This window comes from Gigantopelta aegis, unplaced genomic scaffold, assembly GCF_016097555.1.
Source record: "Gigantopelta aegis isolate Gae_Host unplaced genomic scaffold, Gae_host_genome ctg2810_pilon_pilon, whole genome shotgun sequence".
In the NCBI taxonomy this organism is placed as follows: Eukaryota; Metazoa; Mollusca; class Gastropoda; order Neomphalida; family Peltospiridae; genus Gigantopelta; species Gigantopelta aegis.
In genome coordinates, this window is record NW_024533047.1 from 3218 (window position 1) to 28423 (window position 25206).

Here is a 25206-nt window from a genome sequence, read left to right on the forward strand (position 1 = left end):
GGGAAAGAAAAAGAGTAGTCATGAACTGTAGTGACAATGAATGGATAGAGAATGAAGAGAGACAGAGGAAGTGAAAAGGACTACCAACCTACAACACACACACAGCACACACACGCACCCTAGAAGATCAGAGGTTCCCCCGCCACCTGCGGCCTTGGATATTAAAAAAAATTTTTTTGGCCGCCAGGCGGCAGGGGGAATATAGTTTTTAGAGATTGTGGTGAGTGTGTGTATGGTGTAGATAGGCTAGATAGCCCAAAATAAAATTAAAAAAAAAATAAAAGAAGAGGAAAAAGGCTTGAAGGAAGACAGGAAAGAGTCCAATGAGCAGGAGAGCAAAACTCATCTTTTAGATCCAGAGAACATCAGAGAAGAACAGTCAAGAACATCAGAGAACAGTCAGAACATCAGAGAAGAACAGTCAAGACCATCAGAGAACAAGAACATCAGAGAACAGTCAAGGACATCAGAGAAGAACAGTCAAGAACATCCAGGCCAATCACAGTAAGAACTTCCAAGTTGAGTCCTGTAGAAATGAAGAGTGAAAATAAAAATCTTTACATAAACAAAAAATTAAAAATAAAATAAAAAAAAGAAAAAATAAAGAAACAGATAAGATGACATAACTAAAAAGAAAAGATGATCCAGCGATGAGATGAGTCGATCCAACGAATGTGACGAGATATCCAGCGATGAGACGAGACGATCCAACGAAGTGACGAGATGATCCAGCGATGAGATGAGTCGATCCAACGAAGTGACGAGACGATCCAGCGACGAGGCGAGTCGTAGAGAACATAGAGGCATGAAAAATGGAGTACCTTTTATATTATCAAGAGATCTCCCTCACGCTTCAATTTGACAGTCAGTCAAGAAAACGCGTGAAAAATTTGTCACCATGGGTCCACCACCACCCGCGTGACCAACGTTAATTGATTTTTTTTTTATTTGATCTAATTAACAATTAATTTAAAGTCTTCACACTATTCTGCAACTTGCTACTAGAAAGAAATATATTTTGTAATACAATATATATATGTGATAGGTACAATATTTCTGTCAGAAAATTCCAAACTAGTCACTTTAAAGGTCATTTTCTGTTACAATATGTGCATATCAATATATATTATAAATTAGTGAAACTAGAGTATGTATGTAGGAGACAGCTATCATAGTGTATCCGACTAGTTGTATGAACTCAGATCTGCCAGTGCTTATAGTAGCTTGGAGAGAAATCCTATATTTGTAAAGACTGTGGGAATGGTTTTACACAGTGTAGCATTCCTTACAGTAAAATAATGTGTTGAGAATTTATAATCCTACCATAGATGTAATAAATACTAACAGAGACTATTTATAAAAACATAGACTCTAGGGACTTAAGTTGCATTTATCATCAGCCTATTGATTTAATTATGTTAATGTATGATCTTGGGATTGCTTTAAAAAACATTTAACAACACTAGAAATATATGTAACTATTAATATAACGGTCTGTGTTACTATTAATAGCATTTTACTATTTATAGCACAAGCACATGGTCTATAGTACAAATTTTGACCTTATCGGAACGTCAAACGTTTATGTGTTATTGTCGTACATAAAGATGGATATTTGAACCATGGAGTATATAGACCGTATCCTTTGGAACTGGACAGGGGAAGAGGAAAGAGAGAGAGAGAGAGGAGAGAGAGAGAGACTGGAGAGAGAGAGAACATAGGTTTAATTTGCTAGTTTTCATCTTACCATTCAAAATATTTCTTTCCATCTTTAAATGTTCCATCATTGTTCTTTCCTTGTCCGTCTTGCTCTGAAAAAGAAGGTATATTAAAATATAAAATGAAATAAATGGTCAAATAATAACATGGATGCATGTTTTAAAATATAAAAGATGCATAAATGTTGTATTGGAAATATTGTATGTGAATGAAACATGGTAATGGATCTATAAATATATCAATGGATCTATAAGTGTGGTAATGGATTTAATTATAAGCACTGGATGCTTATTATTGTTTGGTTTGACATTGAAGATTTATTTTTAACCCTAAATATGCAATACTGCCTTCTAAATAGTTAATTTTAATAGCAATGGTTCCTTTTTAGTTCTTATTATACTATTCAAAAATGATTGGTATTTTCCCAAAATGGAGGACAGACTTACTTGTAACTTCCAACTCAACTCTGCACATTTTGTCTCCTTTCCATTGCACACCCACACATCTGATAACACCAGCATCATAGGTTCCCATTTGCTTCTTTTACAATAATACTATCACCAATATTAACTTGATGAGGGAGGGCAGGTTTTACATATGTGGATATCTCCCATGTCCTGTACGAACAGTGACTATAGTTTAGTACCCTTTGGTACCTTAGTATCTATATCTGATGTACCTCCTCTGAGCAGTGAGAATATTTTATAGTTTTACTTTTTATACATCATCAACCTATTTTTATAGATTTTTTACCTGTGAGTAGTAAAAGCCTTTACAATATGAGTTGAACTGCTACCTTGATGACATTATGATATTTACAATATCAGTATGTGAAGTAGTCAAGTTTTATACGCTTGTAAAATGGAGCTTCCATTAAATCCATAGCTATACAAAATTGTAATAAATATGAGGAAAATACAGAGTGTGGGCAAACAACAACTTGGTCAATAATAAAAACAGTGGAGTCTTGACATTACTCTCCAGTGAACTCCATTATATATAGTAGAGCCTGGAGAGAAGATCTGTCTGACTTTTAGTATTGCGTTTCAAAACTAGGATAAATTTGTCAGCAAGTTTATATGGCCTAGGATAAATTTTTTTTGCTGGTAGGATAAAAGATTTACTGATATTTCTTGTCATAGGATAAAAATTGCTTGATAAATCTTATCCCACAGGATAAAAATAACAGGTAATTTTATTCTATGACAATATTCAGTAGGACACAAAATTTCTGTGACAGTAGCATTGAATGAGAGAATGTTATAAAATGATCCGTACAGTCTGGCTTAGTTTTGGTGGGAACCTTGATGATCAGTAAAGAGGAGGGTCTAAACCGTCTCTAGAAGGCGTTAATAATTAAAAGGCGGAGCTAGTTAATTGTTTATGCTCTATTGCACCCCCCTTCAATGTCCTTTTGTTTAAACTTTAAAGGATCTCAAAGAAACTAAATAGTTACTGGTAAGTACATAATAGAGCAAATCTAAGGAAGACTTTTTTTAATAAAAGTACAAAATCATTGTTCTTTAGGCCTAGTCTCTTGTGTCCAGGGTTATAAACTCACTCTACTGCAGTCCAGGTCAAAGATGAGACTGATTCTTACAGTTTTATCTCTGTCTCTCTGTCTTTAGTAGTGGAGTAAATGGTAAAGGACTAATATTATTACTATTGATTATTTGAAGGCATGGAAAAAATTACTTCGCAGTCGAAACATGTGCTTACTATGTTTGCTTCAGATAAAAAAAAATTGCTCAACCTTTGTTGCCAGTTCTTGACAATGTGGCTGAGGATGTCAAAGGCACAGGATCTGTGGCATTTGTGACTGCTCTGATGCTAAAAAATTATGTAAGACACTGAAGATCATTCCCAAAACATACTTACTGAAACATTACAAAGATGGTAGTTTTCACAAAGATTATGATCGTCGACTTCAGAATCTTCCTTTCTCAATTTCTTGAACGATCCAACGAGTGAAGCACCTTGGTCAGAAGATGAAACTGCCAAAGACGTGAAAAACACATTGACAGTAGTAGTACCTTTTACAAATTCATTGGGAAAGAACAGAAACCACTTTGATAATGTTTTATGCACCTTGGTGTGGTCATTGTAAGAAAATGAAACCAGAGTTTGCACAAGCAGCTACAAAGCTCAAGGGTAAAGCGTTTCTCGCAGGGATGGACGTTGACAAACCAGATGCCATGCTAGTAAGACAGGAATTTAATATCACTGGTTTTCCAACCGTTTTGTATTTTTGAAGGAGGGTCAGTTATTATACGATTATTGGGGCAGTCGAGATGAAGCTGGAGATCAATTGAATGGATGAAAAACCCTCAACCACCTCCTAAAAGAGAGGAACAAACTGTAAAGCAAACTGGGCTGGTGAACTTGATAACATTGTTCATTTAACCGTTGAAAACTTTGAAGAGTTTTATAAAAAGTAATCCATCAGTGTTGGTGGCTTTTTATGCACCATGGTGTGGTCATTGCAAGGCTATGAAACCAGATTACAACAATGCAGCAAAGATAATGGAACAGGAAAAGATCCAAGGTAAGTTAGCAGCTGTTGATGCAACTGCCGAAAAACAACTGGCATCCATGTTTGAGGTGAAAGGATTTCCAATTCCACCATCAAATATTTTCAAAATGGTGATTTTGTATATGACTATGGATATCCTCGTCAACAGAAGCATTTATTGATTTTATGAAAGATCCAAAACCCCTCCGCCACCAGAAAAAGAATGGAATGAAATTGAAAGGGAAATTCATCATCTTACTGATGATGACTTCAAGACATTTTTAAAAAAGACAAAACACGTCCTTGTCATGTTTTATGCACCTTGGTGTGGTCATTGTAAAGCTGCCAAGCCTCACTTTACAACAGCTGCTGAAGCCTTCAAAGCCGAACGAAAGACTTCCTTTGCAGCTGTGGATTGTACAAAATATCCCTCAACTTGTACCAGTCATGATGTTCAAGGATATCCAACCATTGTTTACTTCAATTATGGAAAAAAAATCTTTCAAGTACATGGGTCCACGAAACTGAGGCAGGCTTTGTTGAGTTTATGAGCAATCCAGATAGTTTTGCTCCAATAGTCAAAGATGAGTTTTTAGTATTTATTTTGTAATCCATCCATCCTATCAATGAGCTGTTCTTATCTATTATTATACAGGTGATTTATTTATAATAGGATTATAGTGTAGCTATTTTGTACTTTATTTAGTGAAATTGTTATAATAATAATGTGCTAGTATTGGCCACAACACCTAAACTTTGTAACATTCCTGCACATAATATGAAGGGAACATGTAAGCTTTATGATTCCAGTATTACAATTAACAAATTTGACTTTGAGACATGAATAACCGTCTAATGACTTGTCATTATTTCCAGAGTTTTCTTAATGGACATGTTTTTCTCCGAGTCCTTTTGCATAACCTATTTACAAAGGAAGCCACAAGTATCATATTACCACAGCTTGAACATTTACTCTATTGTACCTTAGCAACTGCCATTTCAAAATCCTCTTGAGTGACATGAACTCGACGTTCCCTCAATGCATACATTCCAGCTTCAGTACAGACACCCTATAACAAAAGGGGATATGACCCTCTTTAATTAACAATTAGAAAGGGAAGGAGACATTAACCTTGGCTTCAGCTCCAGAGCACCAGGCATGAGTTCAGCTATCTTGTGAAGATTAATACCACGTGTCAAATTCATTTTCCTAGAATGGATTCGTAAAATATCCAAACGAGCCTAAGAAAATGAAATAACACATGAGATCAAAAATATGTATAGCTGGTACTCACGTCTTCATTGGGAGGTGGAAACTCAATTTTACGATCAATTCTACCAGGTCGCAACAGAGCAGGGTCTAAGATATCGATTCGATTTGTTGCCATGACAACTTTAATGTTTTGTGTAGGTTCAAAACCATCTAGCTGATTCAAAAGCTCTAACACTTGTCCTCTGAACTTCACTGTCAGCTAAAAGCTAATAATATTTAATTTTTTTATAATTACACTAACCATTTGATCCCGAGCCAATTCTTGATGACCCAATGGAATCAATTTCATCCATAAAGATAATTGAAGGGGCATGCTCTCGTGCCATCACAAATAACTCCCTTACCATCCTTGATCCTATAAAATGAAGATGCTTGTACATTGATCAGTATACCTCAGTCTATCTGTCCAACTAATATCTAATATCAATTTCATACTGACCTTGTCCTATGTATTTTTGTACTAATTCTGACCCAGGACACTCGTATAAAGTACATTCTGTATGATGGGCAACTGCTTCTGGTAATAGTGTCTTTCCTGTACCAGGAGGACCATACAACAACACGCCCTACTGGTAGGAGAAAGTATTAAAATATTCCATTCGTGTGATGATAACTACTGACCTTAGGTTGAGCAATACCAAGGGAGTCAATAATTCAGGATGTTTCACAGGCAACTCAATGACTTCTTTGATCTCTTTAATCTGTTTATCAAGACCACCAATCATGTCGTAAGTGGAATCAGGAACCTTTTCTACCATCATTAAACTCACTAAAGGGTCAACCTTACAAGCAAAGGGATCAAAATACCATTATTAACCAAATACTCTTTACTTTTTACTCGGTAATTTTTATGCAATTTATAACTCTCATTTCTTAGTGCAACACGACAGTTTGGGTGGACCTTTACAAGAAGATGTGTTTACTAATTAGATGGGTGTGGTCAAAAACATACATCAGTAATCTCAATGCCTTTGTCTAAATCTACAACATATTTTCCTTCAGGATGTACCTAAAATGAATAACAAGCAGTACATAAAGAATGACAATGTGAGTCCTTCTCACTTTACTAACAACTTTTTTCTTGTCCATTGCTTTGATCACTTCTCACGTATCCACATGTGATCCCTGTTCTTGTAATAATTGTAATTCCTCTCGTAACAATCGAAACTAACATAAAATATAACACTTCTACTATTCAATTTAATTATACCTTTTGCGTTGAGTTCATTCCTTTGAGCTTCTAATCTTCTCAATTTTGTGATTTTTCTGATAACGACAGCTAAAGTACAGTAAGAGTCACTAGACACCGAATTTAGTCCCTAACCTGTAAGCCTTCTATCTTTGTTACATAGTACTGATTGATTCCAGCTCCTTTCTCTGCAGATGTAACCTCCATGTTGTAATCAATGTGATTGCCACACCCCACGGCTACCGTATTCCGTTCTGTTCCGTATATTACCGGATATTGTCCACATGGTTATTTGGAAGTGAGGTGAGAAGAGCGCTTAGCGAGTTTTGGCAAGTAAAGTTTTATTCTTCCTGTTAGTTTATTTTGTGGTTGTCTAGGATATTGTGATACAAGATTAGAAAATGTCGTCTAAGAAAGAAGAAAATTCTCATAGGTAAGTTGATCATACTAACGCCTTCTTGATAATGACTCCTCCCACAGGCCCAGAAGCAGATCTCGTTCCTCTTCTCGTAGTAAGTCTAGAAGCTACTCTCCAAGGTAATCAATTGATCAATCAACAAAATCAATTAATACACACACTCTGGTCACGATCTCGCTCTCGTTCTCGTTCACCTGTCAGACGAAGACGTTCATACTCTCGGAGTTATAGTCGGAGTCGCTCAAGGTCACGTGACCGCTACCGAAGGTCCGTATTTGCATACACTTACACTCTATAATAATTTCTATAGATCTAGCCGCTCACATTCCCCTTATAGACGAAGAAGCTACAGCCCCTACCGAAAACGTGGAATGAGATCTCGAAGTACAAGTCGCTCCCCAATGTCAAACAGAAGACGTCATATTGGGCAACAGAGTAAGACTGTCTTACTCGCCCAATTTTTATTAGTATAATGATGTATATTTAGTTTAATCCAGAACGTAATAATGTGATTGGAATTTTTGGGTTAAGTTTATACACCAATGAAAAGACCTGAGGGAGATCTTCGAGAAATATGGAGCCATCCAAGAAGTCCAAGTTGTGTATGATCACAATGTAAGTTGTAGATATTGGGTACAGTGACTAAAGGGTTAAATAATACTTTCAGACTCATAGATCACGAGGATTTGCCTTTGTCTATTTTGAAGACATTGAAGATGCAGTTGAGGTCAGTTAGTGGGTGTGGTCAATATTAACAGTATTCATATGGGTATTAGGCAAAGGAGAGCTGTAATGGTATCGAGATAGATGGCAGAAAGATAAGAGTGGATTACTCGATAACTAAACGTGCTCACACACCAACACCTGGTGTTTATATGGTAAACCAACTAGGTAAGTAAGATAGAATTTTCATTAAACTTAAAAGTACCTCTCCATAGACCAGCTCGTGACAGAGACCGCTATGATGATCATGATAGGGATTATGGAGGAAGATATAGTATGTTTGACACTTTGAAAAAAGTGAGGTTAAGACGTTTTGTTATTATTATAGGTCGCTATTGAGGGTTGCTTCACTCGGACTACTTGTTTGCTATCCAATTACTCTTACAACAACTAAACAAGACTTGTACATAATACGACTTTTTGTTCTAAGTTTCTTAACTTTTAAAACTACAATAGTTGTCCATCTTAAGTGGATTTTCCTCTCTACAGAAATGTATGATGGAAATGTCTTCGCTTATGTTTGTATGAAGAACAAAATGAAAAAAATGCGAAGAAAGAAGTCAATATGTACCAGTAAAATAGCATGAAGAAAGCCAGTGTGCATGAGAACAGTAAAATATGAAGTAGTTTGAAGAACAGAAAAACAAAAATATATGAAGAATATTTTAATAGAAGATATGAAGCATTTTAGGTATGGTCTAAACTGTATCCAAGGATATATCAATTTATTACTAGCTTCAAGATAAGAAGCAAGTGCGTAGTTATTTTGAAGACTAAATTGAACATTTTTGCTTATGGTTTTTAAAGAATCATTTTTCTTGAGGGGTTAAATTGAAATGTATCCACCCAGACCTCTGTGATCTGTGAAGAACACTAGAGAGCATGTTTAGGGAAGTATCATGCAATGTTATAGCTTGAGGGTTAAATTGAAAAATGCAATCCACCCAGAACCTCTGTGAAGAACACCAGAGAGCAATGTTTAGGGAAGTATCATAGTGCAGTATTGCTCATCTTAACAGAGCTATAAATTTTCATCAATGTCATAAGCTGCTCATCACTGTATTAATAATAGTAATAGGATACATACAATATAAAATAACATCCTAGTAGTCTAATTTCTATTGAAGTATTTTGTACATTGTATGGAACTACTCTTGTGCCAACCTTCTGCCTTGCTAATAACCTCCTCAATTGGTCCTACATATAGAATGCTACCTCGGGCAAGTGATCAAACTCTCTAATAATGAAAATAGTCTTTAAAAGCAAATCAATTACATACTAACCAGCTAGAATCTTCTTGAATCCACTGATTGTATCCTATTGGACCATTACCAATATTAGCTTTTCAAAGATTATAGATTATCTGACCTGAAAGATACTAGCTTCCTTCCTTGCCAGTAAACACCTCAGCTGTTTGGAAAGGTTGAGAAAGAAATCGTTGGATTTTACGAGCACGTGCCACTGTTAACTTGTCATCTTCTGACAATTCATCATGCCCAAAATGGCAATAATATCTTGCAGAGATTTATAATCCTAAACAAGAGAAGGAATAGAATACAAATATATCAGGTATTAGGGCTCACTTGCAAAATCTCTGTACCCACGAGCAACGCCATAATGTTTCCTCACCAACAATATTTGGGTCCATATCCTAGAGGTAGAGTCAAGAGGATCGACAGCAGGGTAGATGCCCAGCTCAGAAATGGCTCGAGACAAGACAGTGTTAGCATCTAAATGGCAAATGTTGTAGCTGGAGCAGGATCTGTCAAGTCATCAGCAGGAAGTAAATAGCCTAGAATAAGTAAGGCATAAAAATTTGATAATCTGACTCAATCATACTTGTACTGAAGTGATGGAGCCTTTTTTGGTGGTTGTAATTCTTTCCTGCATAGTACCCATATCAGTGGCAAGTGTCGGCTGGTATCCTACCGCAGACGGAATACGTCCCAAGAAGAGCCGATACCTAGGAAAGAGACAATAAAGGTAGTACAATAAATACCAGTATTTATATTACGAGATAGAGCACAGTGAATCAGACCTAAGTGGGCATTAATCAGAATCACCAGTGTAATAATGATTCAGGTGAAACACGGATAATAATAACATCATTTTCACAAGAATAATCTTTACAATTATGTTCACGCCTCTACCTCAGATCCAGCTTGCGTGAATCTAAAATGTTGTCAACGAAGAGCAATACATCTGACCCTCTTGGTCTCGGAAATACTCAGCAACTGTGAGTCCTGTCAGAGCTACGCGAGCCCTAGCACCTAATCATGTCATCAGTAAGTATATCATAATCAATGTACAATAATACCTGGGGGTTCATTCATCTGACCATATACCAAAGCCACCTAAAAGGAAATAATTCCCATGTTTTTAAAACACAATCATATGACTAATTAAACAATTTATTACCGTAAGGGTATAAATATTCGTGGGGATTTAATTTCGCTGTATTCGTGGGTTGTGTGTTTTATCAAAAAAAAAAAAAAAAAAATTTAACTTTATTCCACCCACGCATAATCATGCAAAGGGATTCACTGTCGGTCACTTCTTTCTCTTTTACACTGTCTGAAGTACTTCTCCATCAACTGCCTCCCAGATTTTTGTACATATGGTACCCTCTCACTATGATTTATAGGAATAGGTAGCCATATTTCACGAAAATCATGCTTGGGTTCACAAACACGTGTCTGATACCACACCCATTATTAATATTCACACCCACTAAACGAAAATTAATACCCCAATTTACATAATAAGCAAAATTAAAAAAACACCAAAATTGTACCCTTACGGTATGTACCAAGCCTTTAGTTCACTTTTAACAGCTAGTATTATAACGACAAAGGCGACAGGCTGTGCTAGCATTCAATATAGCAAAATAGTACGAAGATCTTTGTATTAAAATACTACACACATGCCAGTGAAACCAGTGCAGTCTACATTATGATGATGTACCTTGATGTATCATCTGTGAGGCTGAATAACACCTGATGGTGATCATTTCATATAAAGATCATTGCCTCTCGAGTTCGCTCTCCTACGCCAGCCAAATACAGGAGTAACCACCATGAGCTTTCGCCATTGTTAATCAACTCTGTAATCAAGACAGTCTTGCCTACACCAGCCCCACCAAACAACCTAAAGAAAGTAAGGGCATGCCTCAAAAACGTTGTTATCAACTAACAGTATTGTTAGGAAGAGCAAACAAGTTTATTGTTGACTACCAAGTTTTTCCTCCTTTGGTGTAAGGGCTAATAAATCTACTACTTTGATACCAGTAACTAAAATTTACTGATCATGCTCATTCGACAAAGTCGGGAGCCTCGTGTAATGTTTGCATATCTGTGAGGGATACCATTTTATATGGATTATTAATGTTGCATTCTCCTTACGTATAGAGCCAATATCCCCTCGCTCGTCAATTGGTTCTCCCAATGACATTAATAATTCGACCTAGAGTTTTTGGTCCTACTGGGACTCTGGATGGCGGTGCCAGTATCAAGACAAGCCTGCCCTCTGACAAGTCCTTCGGTACCATCCATAGCAACAGTTCGAACTACATTTTCACCTGTGAGTAACCATATATAATGTATTTATAATGCACTTGTTTTAGATAGATATGCATCAAATAGGTATTAATGTAACATCTACTTAAAGCAACTTAATGAGCCTTAATAATTAGGTTTGGGATTCAGTATAAATGTACTACCAAAGAATTAACATCTTTGTTCTATGCACATACCAAGATGTTGTGCAACTTCTAATTAATCTTGGACTGGCGTTTTTCAACTTCAAGGGCATTTCAAAATGGGTGGTAGTCCTTCATTCAAATTGAACGTCAACAACAGCACCAATACAGCTACAATTTTCCTTTAGAACCAGTTTTTCGCGGCTGGAGCACTAGCAAATCTTTCTCTGATCTACAGAAATAATAATAATAATGTAATAATAGATGTATCAAAAAAGTGATCTCAGCCGAAATGCTTCCTAAAGAAGATAGTGCTGGTGGAACAACAGTTTTAGGTTGTCTCCAGACTCGGGATAAAGTGGGAGCTCTTAAGGCGAGGGAACAGACCACGAAGACCCGCCCCCCCCATGTTGTTATTTTGCCAGAAAACTGAGGGTCTTTGCCTCAAGAGAACGTGATCCCCTGACGGTCGCGCATGGCGCAGTAGATCTCCACCTTAATTAATTATGAAACTTTAATTTTTACAATGTCAAGAATCAAGATTATCTATAATTAAGACGCTTGTGACGTCACTACTGATAATAGAGACACCTCAGCAAGTATAGCAGTTGTGATGGCTCACAGACTACTGGTTTGTTTGAAGCATCGAACGTGATTTATCATAACAGACTTTGGTAATCATTGCAAATACCAAGACGACAGTTTAAATTTTATTGCTAGTGAAATTGATTCATTTACGGGGTGTGTTCACAGCTGTAGTTTGCAGTGATAATTCCATACTGTTATACAATGGCTAGTCAAACAGGAACTGGTAATGCCATTATATCTATAAATATCAATTGTCATATTTATCTGATGTTATAGGCACTGTACACACTCGAAGTCGACGAAAAACTTAATTTCGGAGAATCTCAAAGATTCAAAAGGGAAAACGTTTTTTCTTGATCGACAGGCTATCGTCGAGCAAAGGAATTAGAACAAGACCTCGTTCTTAGAGGAGCGGTAATTGACCTTTATTGTCATATGTACATAGTTTATACATTTCTATAATATATTTAGACTATTGGAGAATTTTTGGATCGGAAAGTACGCTATTTTAATTACTAATAAATCGAACGAAGTGATCCAAAAGCAACGGCTAAAAGTAACATCAGTCAAAGTCCTCATACCCATCAACAGGGTAAATATTATTAAAAAAATATGCTATTGCTTTGATCTCTCTCTCTCTCCTCCAGGGATTATCTCAGCTCATATCTCCACTTATAATCAATCTCATGTAGTGTTAGCGACAAGAAAACACAATAGCTAAACCTACGTGAGTGACTACACTCCTCAATTATTAAGTTTAGTATATAATTTTTTGTATATAGTACACTCGTGCGCAGAAAATGTTACAGCTGTCATTAGAGAAAAAAAACCGACCAATAACTACCGATATACTCTCTTTGGCTGCCAGCTGGAAGTGTAAGATATTACATGTTGATGGTAAGAGCACATGTTTTATGAATGTTAGCACAACTAACTAAATATATAGCTGTTGAGAAAGAATTGAAAAAACTAAAAACTGTTCGAACAAAAATGAAGGTTCCAAGAAAATTGTTGATGTTGCTACTGGTAATATTATCAATTTGAATTACTTACAAGTGGAAACTCACTGTTCTCTTTTTTAGTTCGAAAAACTACAGAAACCATTCTTTAAAGTTGAAGATCTCTCACGTCAATATCGTCCCATTATTTATGAACCTCCTTTTTGGCCGATAGCAAATTCAAACGTTCTCCAAAGGCATGTCCTTTTGACCATCCAAGACCTGATAATCCTGTTGATGATTCCATACCTAAAAAGAATCGAGAAAAGGTAATTGTTGAAGAAAAAAAGGAGGTATTGTGAACCCTTGCCATTCGTTTTGATGATTTGAAATTGGTAAGTTTCTTTCTGTGTTGGCAATGTTAATGAAACATCTTAGCATTTGAGGGCTCACAACATTCAACAGTTTGCTCAAAATCCTAAGAATTTTGAAGAAACTTGACAAACTAATAGCAACAGTGTTACCAACTTCAAGACTTTCTTACTAACTTGTACACACAGCAATGCAGCTCTGAGACGTAAGTATGACTCTTATACATTCATACAATGTATCCTTTCTCTACACAGTCCTCTCAAATGGACCTCAGTCTCCATTGAGAAAGAATGGCTCTACTATTTGTCCAAGAGAATATCTATGGTGTCACTACCTTCAAAAGAAGGACCTGTTGTTCTTTGTGATTATTCTTTCCACAGTCAATGGATTCTGGGAGTCTGTACTATACAGATGAAACGAAAACTTCTGAATCTTCTCCCAGTCTACTGACACCTGATCTTAAGCGAGCGAGAACCTCGTCTTGACTTGTTTTATTTTTTTTATTGAAGATTCAATTTTCAATTATTTATTCAGATTCATTTTATTTCAAATTGGTTATAATAAGTACTAATATCGCTATGTTTTATTTAATAATTATTTATATTCAATGTTAAATTTACTAATTCCTAAATACCCACACACACAAGTACAGAATTTAAGTTGATGAGTGTTGTAGTAGTTAGTTTGTTTGGAGCAACATGTCAATGAAGAGCTACATAAATTCAGTATATAATTATAGTATCATGATATAGAATATATGGTCTTACATTAAGATGTTCATATGTCACGTGATTCTCTGAGAGGAGACTCAGATAGTTCTGACAACGGCAAACAGGAGATGTGAAAGGGGAGGCAACAAGCTAACCTCTTTGTTGGAGCTAATAGAAAGCTAGGTATTATTATATGAGGAATTTTTATTGACTGTTTTATAGATATACCTGATGCAGTTCAGTTTTAGATTTTCTCTTTGTGAGCTCTCACAAAGAGTGCTCTTTTATATCGGTATTATAATAGAATAGCAAGCACTGCTTGTGTTTTCATGAGGAGGAAGCTATTGAACAAGAATTATAATGTATGTTAGTCAATAATAATATAGTTTATAATATTGACCTGTGAAATGTAAATGCGTTTGTGCAACTGTCATCAATAGGTCTCCTACAGGATACGGCGATTTCCGAAGATGACGAGGAGAAACCACTTAGAAGAGATGACCCTTAAGGATTAGCAATGTCTACTTCAGAAGTTACACAACTTTTAAATCACCTGAAGTGTTTCTTTTATGAGGTGAAACTGGTGACAAAAGAATACGAACGCTGTCTTGAAAGAACACTTGTCTCTCCTTCACCTACAAAGGTATACAATTGTCAGATGATATTTGATATATGGTGGACCACTTGGATCAGAGAAACTGAATCTGACCACTGCCTTGTGTTATCCTGGAATGTCCTATCCAAACTGATCATCTGTGATGCTTTGATGAGACTGTAGCAAGTGAAGGTGGTATGGTATAGATGTTGACAATCTGAGAGATTGATACTATCGATAAAGACAGCTCTCTTTTTAAGCTCTTAACATACAGTTTCTTTGTTAGTACGTTTAATACTCTCTGAATTTTTCTACTTATAACTGAAATATAACTTCTATTGTTTATTTAAAAACGTTCTTGTTTGAGCTCTCTCTTTCAAAAATTTTATTTTCCAATAAAATACACTGAGAAGTAGTGTTGTCCAAGTTTGTTCATTAGTTGATTAGCAATCATACCGGCAATCTGTGTGCTAAATGGTTGATTGGGTGTCAATGTTTCAAACGTACTTGAATGCTGTCTGGTCTCTTCAATGGATCAGCAACTCGGACATTTACAACACTTCTCTAACTTGCAAAAGAATATTGTTGTAGAGGCAGCCAAATCAAAATCTACTTCAGCAATCTGAAAATTGAGGGAGTAATTGAATTAAGTGTGACTAAACTTGTAATTGATACCTTTTTTAGCTAACGCCAATATATTTGTTGCATAAAATGTGGTTCGAGTACTGCAAGTTCATATAGTATACAGACCAGATGCCCAATGTCAGCTTTCTTGTCATAGTGTTCATTTTCAACAATTCAGGACTTGCTAACATAATATGACCCATTGCATGCCAAGTTTTTTAGTACATTGCTACCCCCAATAAATTCATAGTGCCAACGTTGATTTCATAACGCTAATTCTTTGTGATGTTTTGCACGTCCAATCAGCTGAAATGTTTATCAGAAATTTATGGTGGAAAAATCAACAAATGAGCCTGTTGGTACTTATTGTGACTTGATCTTCGATCTCCTATATCATATTAGCAGGCTTCAAATCACGATGTACAATCCTCTTGTCCTCGTGAAGATAATGCACGGCCCACTGATTATTATGTTCTTAGGATTATTATGTTTCAACGCCCAACCCACTTGTGAAATAGGTTCAATCTCTCCTCTGCAAATTGGCTTCATTTTCTCTGTTCATTTAAGTAATAAATTCACTTAGCTGGCGCACCATCTATCAAGCTCATTAGAATGTAAACATGTTGTGACTCCTCATTACAAGACCAAATTAACTATTGAACATAATTTTTATTTTATGGCTTACCTCAAACAACTTTATATAGTGAAACCTATTGGGATGTTTATTTTCTCAGAATATAGCTCCTTCACTCAGGATACGTCCAATGGTTTTCACCTTCGTTCCTTGAGGGTTTTAAGTACTAACACTGTTTGATTAGCTCGTATTTCTTTCATGCATAACTTCCATGAGAGCCTTTTCGAACTTTATAAAACACTACCTATGCTCCAGTGCCTAAGAGTTCCAGTGACTCAAACTCCCCAATAGTATATATGGATTATTGTTTGCTTGAGGGATTTTCTGATTGTTTTTATTGTCGATTTTTCTTCAGGGACACATCTAACATTCCACAATTTTTGAGTATGCTGACAAATTGTAACGTAAGCCATGTTGATAAATCTTCAAAATGTGTATCGGACAGCAACTAAGAGTTTCTATTTCTCTCAAGTACAACAGTTCGCCAAGTACGAAACAAGATTTTATGAGGTGTGATTTGTGCTCATTGGAAGCTGTATCAATTGCCACTAGAGAATGTGTAAGCAATAGCATCCTTACCAGCATATTCTAACAATTTTTGCACAACCGCAGTTAACGAGAGTCTTGTTAACATGTGAAACAAGCAGTTATAACTTTGCAATACACATCCCACTGTTTACTCGGTTTTCGGATGTCTAAGTTATAATTCAACATGAATACCTCCAGGGATCGAAATCATTTTACTAGATCTGTCTTTCAAGGCCAATCGAGAAGACTCTAAGATTCGTATGTTTTTCACATACAGGGATGCAAGTTTGACTGTATGAGTGACAGACAGGACACAATCAATCCTGTCTTTGTATTTGTTTTGTGCATTGATTCTGACTGAGAAGAAGATAATCACACCTAATAACGCGATGTTGATCATAGCTAGATAAATTATATGTACTATGCAATTTCAACGGCTAGCACTCCAGGACCTTCCTTCCAGAGGGGTTTTCTGGAAATTGATGAGACATTCATTGGAAGTTTGTATACATGTGTAGTGGTTTGCTCTAATAAGAACCACCGCTTGTTTTGATCAGCGACGCGACCGAATCGTATTACAATAGATCTGGTAAGAAATGAATGTTTCCACTTTCGGCATTATATCTAAAAAGTAACCAGTAGTACTTGTGTCAGATCATGTCCAGCCACTCAGATGCATCTCTTACTTGTCACTTTCAGTGACTATCAGTGATAAGGTAATTGCATTCCGTCTAGAGGATGTCAAGTATTTATAGAGTCATGATTTGAGCCCTGTCAGTATAATAATTATTGATACCAAAAATTTTATATTATGCTACTTCTACAGTGTTGTCAAATAGACAAGTGTAGCGACAACTTGTCAAAAAGATATCATCTCTCAATATTAATCTTAAACCTGTGAACACATATGTTTTCCTACTGCGTTGCTGATGGTAACATGATGGAGTCAAATACTTTGACAACAGCTCTAAAACATTAGGAAACATTTTGAGTAAGTCTGCGTAGTTTTCTAGATGCTATTATATATATAATTAATATTTACCACTATTGCTTTCTTGTGTTTGTTGAAAGTCCTCTCCCTTGGAAACAGCTGTAAAGGCGTAAATAGTCTCCATCGCAGTTAATATAGCTAAACAGTTGGGTGGGGCTGATCGAATAAGCACTAAATCTTCACGTTTTAAGGGGAGTGTCGGTGAAAGGGGTGGATATTGAAAAGGAGGGATTCGCCATGTTCTCCAGATCTTCGACTTTTCTATTTGGGCTGTCTGTTCTCGAAGGTGTTCAGAGTTTATGGTAAAACACGGAGAAGATCCTACTTTGTTGCTGACTGATAACATTTGCAGATGACGTTGCTACACCATGATATATTAGAGTGAAATTCGTATGCCCCTTTGGTTCGTTGACTTAATGATGTGTTCCTAGCCAAATGTAAACTTGTATATTGTCAACATGTAATTTATCAGTTTATCATATAAGTTAATTATGATAGTTGTAAAATATCTATAATAACATATAAAATATTCCCTCCAACACCAAGGTGCTAAAATTGCCATGAATTTAGTCCCATCAGTACAAGAATGGCTCGTCAATTAAAACCTTTCAACATACTGTTGCCTAGAGTAAACATTGAAAAAGAGAAGAAACAAGGCCCAAGTTTTGAGATTCCACACTCACTGCTGTTCTCTTTTTCGTAGAGGGATTGTATTCTGACTCTGATGGCCCTACACAAGAGAAAGGACAACAAAAGGTTTACCATTTTTTCCTGATGTAGAAATCATTTTTATATATCTTGTTCTAGCATTGGTGGAGTATTATTATGGCAACAGAAAGACAAAAACCACGGATACTCCACTTATAGAACTCCACAGATGACAATTTTTGCGGAAATTACCAAAGCTACTGAATTGATTTTAGTTTGATTTTTGTTTAAAGAGTAAGCAAAGACTTTACATCAACATTTATCTCTCCATTTACTTAGTTTTTTTTTATTATACAACAACATGTTACATTATCATTTCACTCTCTCTGACTGCACACCCAATACACACTCACACACAATCTGCTATGTAGATTCCTACCCTGTAAGCTGCGGGAGCCACATTTATAGCTGCTGCACGACCGACTTATCCAGGAATGATCCCCAATAACAGCGGGTTCTCTATATGTGCCAAAGGAGTATTGAGACAGCAAAAAAAAGTTTGGGTTACAAAAGTACCTCATCTCATAATTTTTCCGTTATGGTGAAATATACAATTATACTGACCAAAAAGCGGAGAATGGTAATGTTTTAATAGAGTAAATATTCACTTTAGCATGTCTTTTGTTTCAGGGAATTGTTTGAACTATATGAAGAACAACTGGACCTAGCTCTACCCTTTTTGGAAAGTAATAGAGCAGCAAGATCTTCAGTCATCATACTACTGAGACTTGTGGTATCGGCTTCTTTTCTAGCGAAACTAGTGCTATGCTTTAAAAACTTAACCAAATCGGGAAACCTTGCTCTATGGATCTCAATTGGGGCACACTACAGACCCTGCTATTGCAAAACAAACTGTCTTTCCCACTCAAATTCAGTGGTTGTGTTTCATCATCGCAATGTGTTGACCAAAATATGAAGAAGGTTATACTGTGGTAACACCTGGTTATGAAGGGAAACTGCTGAAAGTCTAGTCACTGCCTTACCTAGATGCCAGTCGCCTTTAGTGGGACAAATGACGCAGAGACAATCACATGAGAGCTTATAAGTATAGACCTTTGCTGGTAGCATATTATGAAAGTAAACTGGGACCCCGAGAGCATAACAAAGGTTAATTAGTTTTTACTGCTCTCAAGTAACTCGCTCTCTATCTTTTACACTCTCCTTCTCAGATACTTATATACTGGCATTCAATTATTGCTGATGTAGCGCTCAAATATAAGACACAAAATTGGCTTTTGCAATTGCCAACGAAGCAGAACCTTCCAAGTGACATTCAAGCATTAGGTTTTTGCTTCATGGGAGAAAGAGGTAGCGTCGGTCTCTTTGCACCTGGCCCACGCAAGTATCGTTTGATGGAAGAACTCAACAGAGATTCATTAATTGAATTTGTTGACCAATTTCTTTGAGGTATCTTGAGCCATATTATAGCTCAGAGATTGCTCCCAAGAAAGGAACAGGACCAATACGAACAATTGTTGGATCGACGTTTTGAGAAAATTGTCCTACGATCCCAAAATCAATGTAGTTGTAATGTTGTGCATACCTAGCATGGACAAGTGTAGAGAGAGTATGGAGTGGTTTCTATCTTGCTGCTAAAAAATACCACAAGAAAGATAAGATATTCGTTTGGTGATATCAATGTGGAATTGAACGATGTTCCTTTGGAGTTTTTCAAACTTGATGACCTCCCAACAACTATATTTTTCCTCGCCAAAAGGCTCAAAAGGAGAGACAGATTTGATTAGAGTTGATCCACTTCCTCAAGATGAAATCGATTTGTCGGGTGGTTACGATCTAAAGGAGGGATTCAAATACCCACAGAATGAGCTCTGAGTCCCAGGAAAGATAGTAGTCTGTTAGTTTTTCATTAGCTCCATTGTATGATAGTTTTAGTGTTTTTCTTTTTTTTTTCAGCAAAAAACAATTTACAGAAAATTGAGGCAGTCACTGACAATGATGATTTATTGTACAGTGACAAACATAAAATTTGTAACTATAAATAAAATTAGAAAACAAACATAATTATTGTAATTGAAATGACAAAAAATTAGGACAAGATGATACTGTAAGATGCTAACTTACAGAGGAGAAAGTTTCACGCTAGTACTTGTAACACTGGTAATCTTTATACCAAAGTCTGGGAGTAGTTTCATCAATTTGTTTGATTGTCCAATGAGTGAACAACAGGACATATCAAATGTCTCTACATCATTACTGATCATTCTGAAGGAAGAAAGAGCCAAAACAATAGCATTAATCTATCAAATTATAAACCACCTTATGCCAATTAAAATCTCTCATGTGGTAATTGTTTTAAAAGCTCCATACTACTTAACAGATGGACACTCTAAAGACAAGACAACATTAATCAAAAATATTTGACTCTAACCTGAGGTAACAATTGAGTAAAATGGTATCCATGTCATAGTACAAAACGGAGGTCCATTCTTTATAGTTGTCTAGTATAGCCACATGAAGTGAAATAGGTGATTGTAGATACTGCATTGCATTAAATGAGTTCATATTAACTGTATCTGTGTGGTGTATTTGGAGAGAGAGAGAGAGAGGAGAAAGACAAAAAGAGATTCAATCATTGACTATTGAACAGTACCTGATGGAGTTATTCCAACAAAACAGGACATCATCATTGTATAGAATTATCGTTACCCACGAGGATCATACCACAAGGAATACGTCTAATTAAAAAACCAAATTATTATAGATTTTAAATTGGCTAACACTTACCTGTGCACCAGCAGTTCAATTTTTCCATTGTTACCAGTAAACTGCCATTGGTCTTTGAGCAGCTAAAGTGAGGCCCATTTTTTGTACAGATCAACTATTGATACACGACCAACTAAAGGATAAAAGTTTTCCTGTATATGTTGAGGAATGAAAAAACCATTGTCATATAATAATATTACTTACTTGTATTGAATGTAGCCTTTCATAAGTTCTTGACTTGTAGGAAAAAAGAAAAGGTAAGGTCAAGTACATATAAGACCTTATAGTGAGTTTTTTTATTGGTAATAGGGTATATCCTTGGTGTGTTGTTGGAAATTATTACTGGTAATAGAACCAGGTCAGTCAGTACTGTTTGATAAACTGATGGAATTAGACACAAAAAAAAAAAAAAAAAAGCTGAGATGATGGTAATGGTCCGACACTAGAAACAAGGGAATACAATTTAACTATACAATTTTCGTAAGTAGCTGTTTGCTTTATTAAGGATGGTCTTACTTAATCGCACAAACTCTTACCGTGGTTGAAGTTCAAGAAATCATTATAACACATCGTCATCCTGATAGGTTTAAATAGTCTCAATGTTACATTGATAGGACAAATCTCCTATAATAATACAAATATACTTTAAAAACACACAAACTTACCGTATTAATTTCCTGCTCTATTTCCCATACAAGTGGACCAGATGCTCTGAACATAACGACTAAGCTTCAATAAATAACATCTAACGTAAACATGAGACCACAAAAATACCTTGCTGTGTCTAGAGATCTTTAGAGCCTTTATCTGGAACAAAAGTGTAAAACATTGCTCCCATCACAGACAGAGAATGGTATTATCTTTGATCCCTCAATTTAAGATACTGTGTAAAATCTAGTGACAGTTTAAACGATTTGTTTGTTAGTAAAAATTTCTCCACAGAGCTAAATGATTATAACTATCAAAATCAAGTTGTATCACTCCATTGTTGATTGTATTACTCATAGAATCATCTGATAGATGTTGAGTAGAATATCTAGTATGTTTACTTCTCTTTAAAGTTGAGAAACTTGAATTAGTGTTGCAATTGAGGTTTTTCTTACAAAAAAAAAACTTTGATTTCAAATTGCTTGAATCCACTGGTACATAGAGACAACTATCCAATTTGTTGACTACTCATAGTTTGTGTCTCTCCTTCAACAGATATGTTAAAAACCTATATATAATTAACTGATTTATCAGATGAAACTCAGAAAATACCTGGACACAAAGTCCATCAGGTAGTTCAAGTTTCACATACATGGGCCTGTGTAAAATAAAATAAAATTTACACTGCATGATTTTTTAACCTTGATTGACTGGATGGATTGAACATGACTAGGACAGCAATATTGTCATCATTCAGATCATTTAAACTAGCTTTTATTTCAGCATTCAAACTTGGCAAAGGAGTATCACTTTTACACATAATGGATTCCTATAGAACACAACACGTAAAAAGTAAAAAAAAGTGTAAAAGTTAGTTTTATAAACCTTTAAAATGCCAATGGCATTCTTGTCCTAAAGTAATTGCAGTGAAGAGACGTTGGTTGTAGTCCTCATAGCAAGGAGGGAAACTTGTACCAGTGATAGCATCGTGATGGGCCAACAATGGCTGATGTATTTCTGGACATTTTTAGAGCCTCTGCTATATTCAGCATTTGAAAAGGATAGAAAGAATTCAACACATCCAACGAAAACAATACTAATTCTTGTTTCTACTAAGCAGTTTCTGTGAAGGTTTTGATGTATAAATCCGCTCCAGTAAGCCTCACTTATCAGGAAACTACAAGGTGAGTCAAAATAATCCTTCTATACTGTCACATTGATCAGAAAGGCATGGATAACAGGCTATATATGGAAAGAAATCTTCATCTATCACTTCAGGGAACTGAACGTTGCTGTTTAATACAGCTGTGAAATAATCATCAAGTGTTGAGTATTTTACTACCAAACTTGTAAGTATCTGAATGGGCTATTAATATAAATCCATAACGTCTTCTATTTTCTTAAAAGTCATTGACAGCATCTGTAAATGCAAATCATTCCCAAATGGTACCAGAAGATGGTCAGTTCTGTACCACTCTAGTCTCTTTCTGGATGTATTCACAAATGACTCTGCCTTTCCTTGACATCAAGACCTATATAGTGGGAGCTGAGTAATGCTCACCAAGTACGTGAGTAAAAATAGACACATTAGATATCGAAGATTTCCAATAAAAACTCAAGACTTTTTGATTTCTTCATTTTCTGTTTTGTTTGGTCTGGTATCGATTTATTACTATTGCATTATATTGAAGAGCATGGTAAAGTTCTGGCATCATTAGAGAGTGTCCAAATGGATCAATATGCCACTCATAATGGGTCTTACTCCTAAAGTCTCATTGAGATACGAAGACCCAGAGTCATCTGGTTAACAATCGTAAAACATTGTTAATTGCCTCGTCATGCATCACCCAACCACCACCAATAAACTCCAGCTGTTTAGAACTAACTAGTCTCATGACAGTTGCCTTTGCTTCTCAGAAGCATCTTGCCACCATCTTGATAGAAAAGATACTTCTTCCCAGACAAATTTCCTCCTGGTGTCACTATTGAGAGCTTCAATCATTGTGTCAAACACATTATGAACATATCCTTGTAATATCTTCAAATGATTCTCTGTAGCCTGCATCACAGTGACTGTGGGGAACAAGATGGATTGTAGGGAGGCTTGGTACACTACAACAAAATGAAATCAAGAAGATAAGTAACATTGTTATTCAGCCACACCCCCTAAATAGTTAGTAATCTAATTTATTTTAGAAAAATAAAAAGGGCAGGTATAAAAATATAATACTAATACAAAAATTTGTTATTGGAGCCTATTAATCTTTAATTTCTCATCTTTCAAAATAACAGGTGTAATCTGAATATTACGAGAACTTCTAAACGTTCCAGAGATATCTTCTTCAGCTATCATCCCATTCTTGTATACTTTCTTTAACTTGGCAATGAATGGAACTACAAGGATCACTTTCTTAGCTTGAATTTTAACTTCAATCTGACTCTTTGAAGGTACTTTGACCTGGACATTCTCTTGTCTATTCACAATTAACCTCAGTATATCTCCTAACTTCATTTTTATATTAGTATGACCAGTATTAAGAGGAATATTAAAAACATTGGAGCATAACAAGTAGATGAGGAGGTCTTATCTGAGGATTATTTTTACCTAGAACACCGCCACGAACAATAATATCTTCTATAAACAGAAAACAAAAGTACATAATTATGCCAGCTGCTATAATGAATTACAGACATTAATATTGAATTCATAAAAAACAATCTATAGTGAGCAATTTGAGATATTTTTAGTATAAGTCTGCCTTCAGTATGACAGAGAACTAGGACAAATGTCTATGGTGTTTCGTTAGATTTTAATTGTATTTCTTTGTTCGAACAACTTTATAATGCTCTATAATCCTAAGGTGTTCAATATATACGAGAGATTTACTATATAGCTACCTTTCTCCTCATCTAGTTGACCATCAGGTGATATTTCTATTGCTAACTCTCTTCCATGAGTGTATGGTATATACCACCTGTTATGTCAACCTATAGAAAACATCATAGCAAATTAAATGCTCTTATGCTCTTACCATATAATCCGTCTTTGATCCAGTGTCAAAAAAATAGGTCTTTTTCATCTTCAAAGTCTATAGAAGAGGAGAATTGTTGCTCAAGGGATGAGTGATTCTTGAAGACTGTTTCACCAAGTTCTGCTGGTGTTTGCATTACATCAGCTTGTTCTATATCATAAGTAATATCATTCAGAGAACATTGACTAATTTCCTCAATAATTTCAACATCTCCTTGGGCTACCAAAACTTGAAACTCTTTAAAATTGTTTTGTCTATATTTATATTGAAAGGTCAATATGCCTGTTGATGAATCAATACAGCAGGACACAATGTCCTTTTTTCCACACCAATGCCGCCCAATATAGGCAGGACGACCAGGCGAGATGTAACCTCTTCAAAAGCATTTGATGGAATATTACCACTTCGAGCAGAGACCAGTTCAATATGGCTTTGTTGGGGTTGACAAGCACTTCATAATTTGTTGTGAATGAATTCAAGGACCAAGCCCAAGATAAATATTTGAGCATGAGAACCTACAACCATCACTCTTCTGGACGAAGACAGGAATCAAAGCATTGCCAAAAGAGGCTCGAGCAATGTA

The 25206-nt window shown here is 35.8% G+C and overlaps 1 protein-coding gene and 2 pseudogenes across 1 annotated transcript; 1 reads left to right on the forward strand and 2 right to left on the reverse strand.

Moving 5' to 3' along the window:
- Positions 1 to 446: 446 nt before the first annotated feature.
- LOC121391673 lies at positions 447 to 6900 on the reverse strand (annotated as a pseudogene).
- Positions 6901 to 7157: 257 nt separating this feature from the next.
- On the forward strand, positions 7158 to 8010 carry LOC121391671 (transformer-2 protein homolog alpha-like). The gene is given in 6 exon segments (XM_041523220.1): positions 7158 to 7378; positions 7422 to 7554; positions 7599 to 7656; positions 7659 to 7726; positions 7779 to 7838; positions 7888 to 8010. Coding segments are annotated over 6 exon segments (663 nt in total).
- Positions 8011 to 8945: 935 nt separating this feature from the next.
- On the reverse strand, positions 8946 to 24103 carry LOC121391672 (annotated as a pseudogene).
- Positions 24104 to 25206: the final 1103 nt, after the last annotated feature.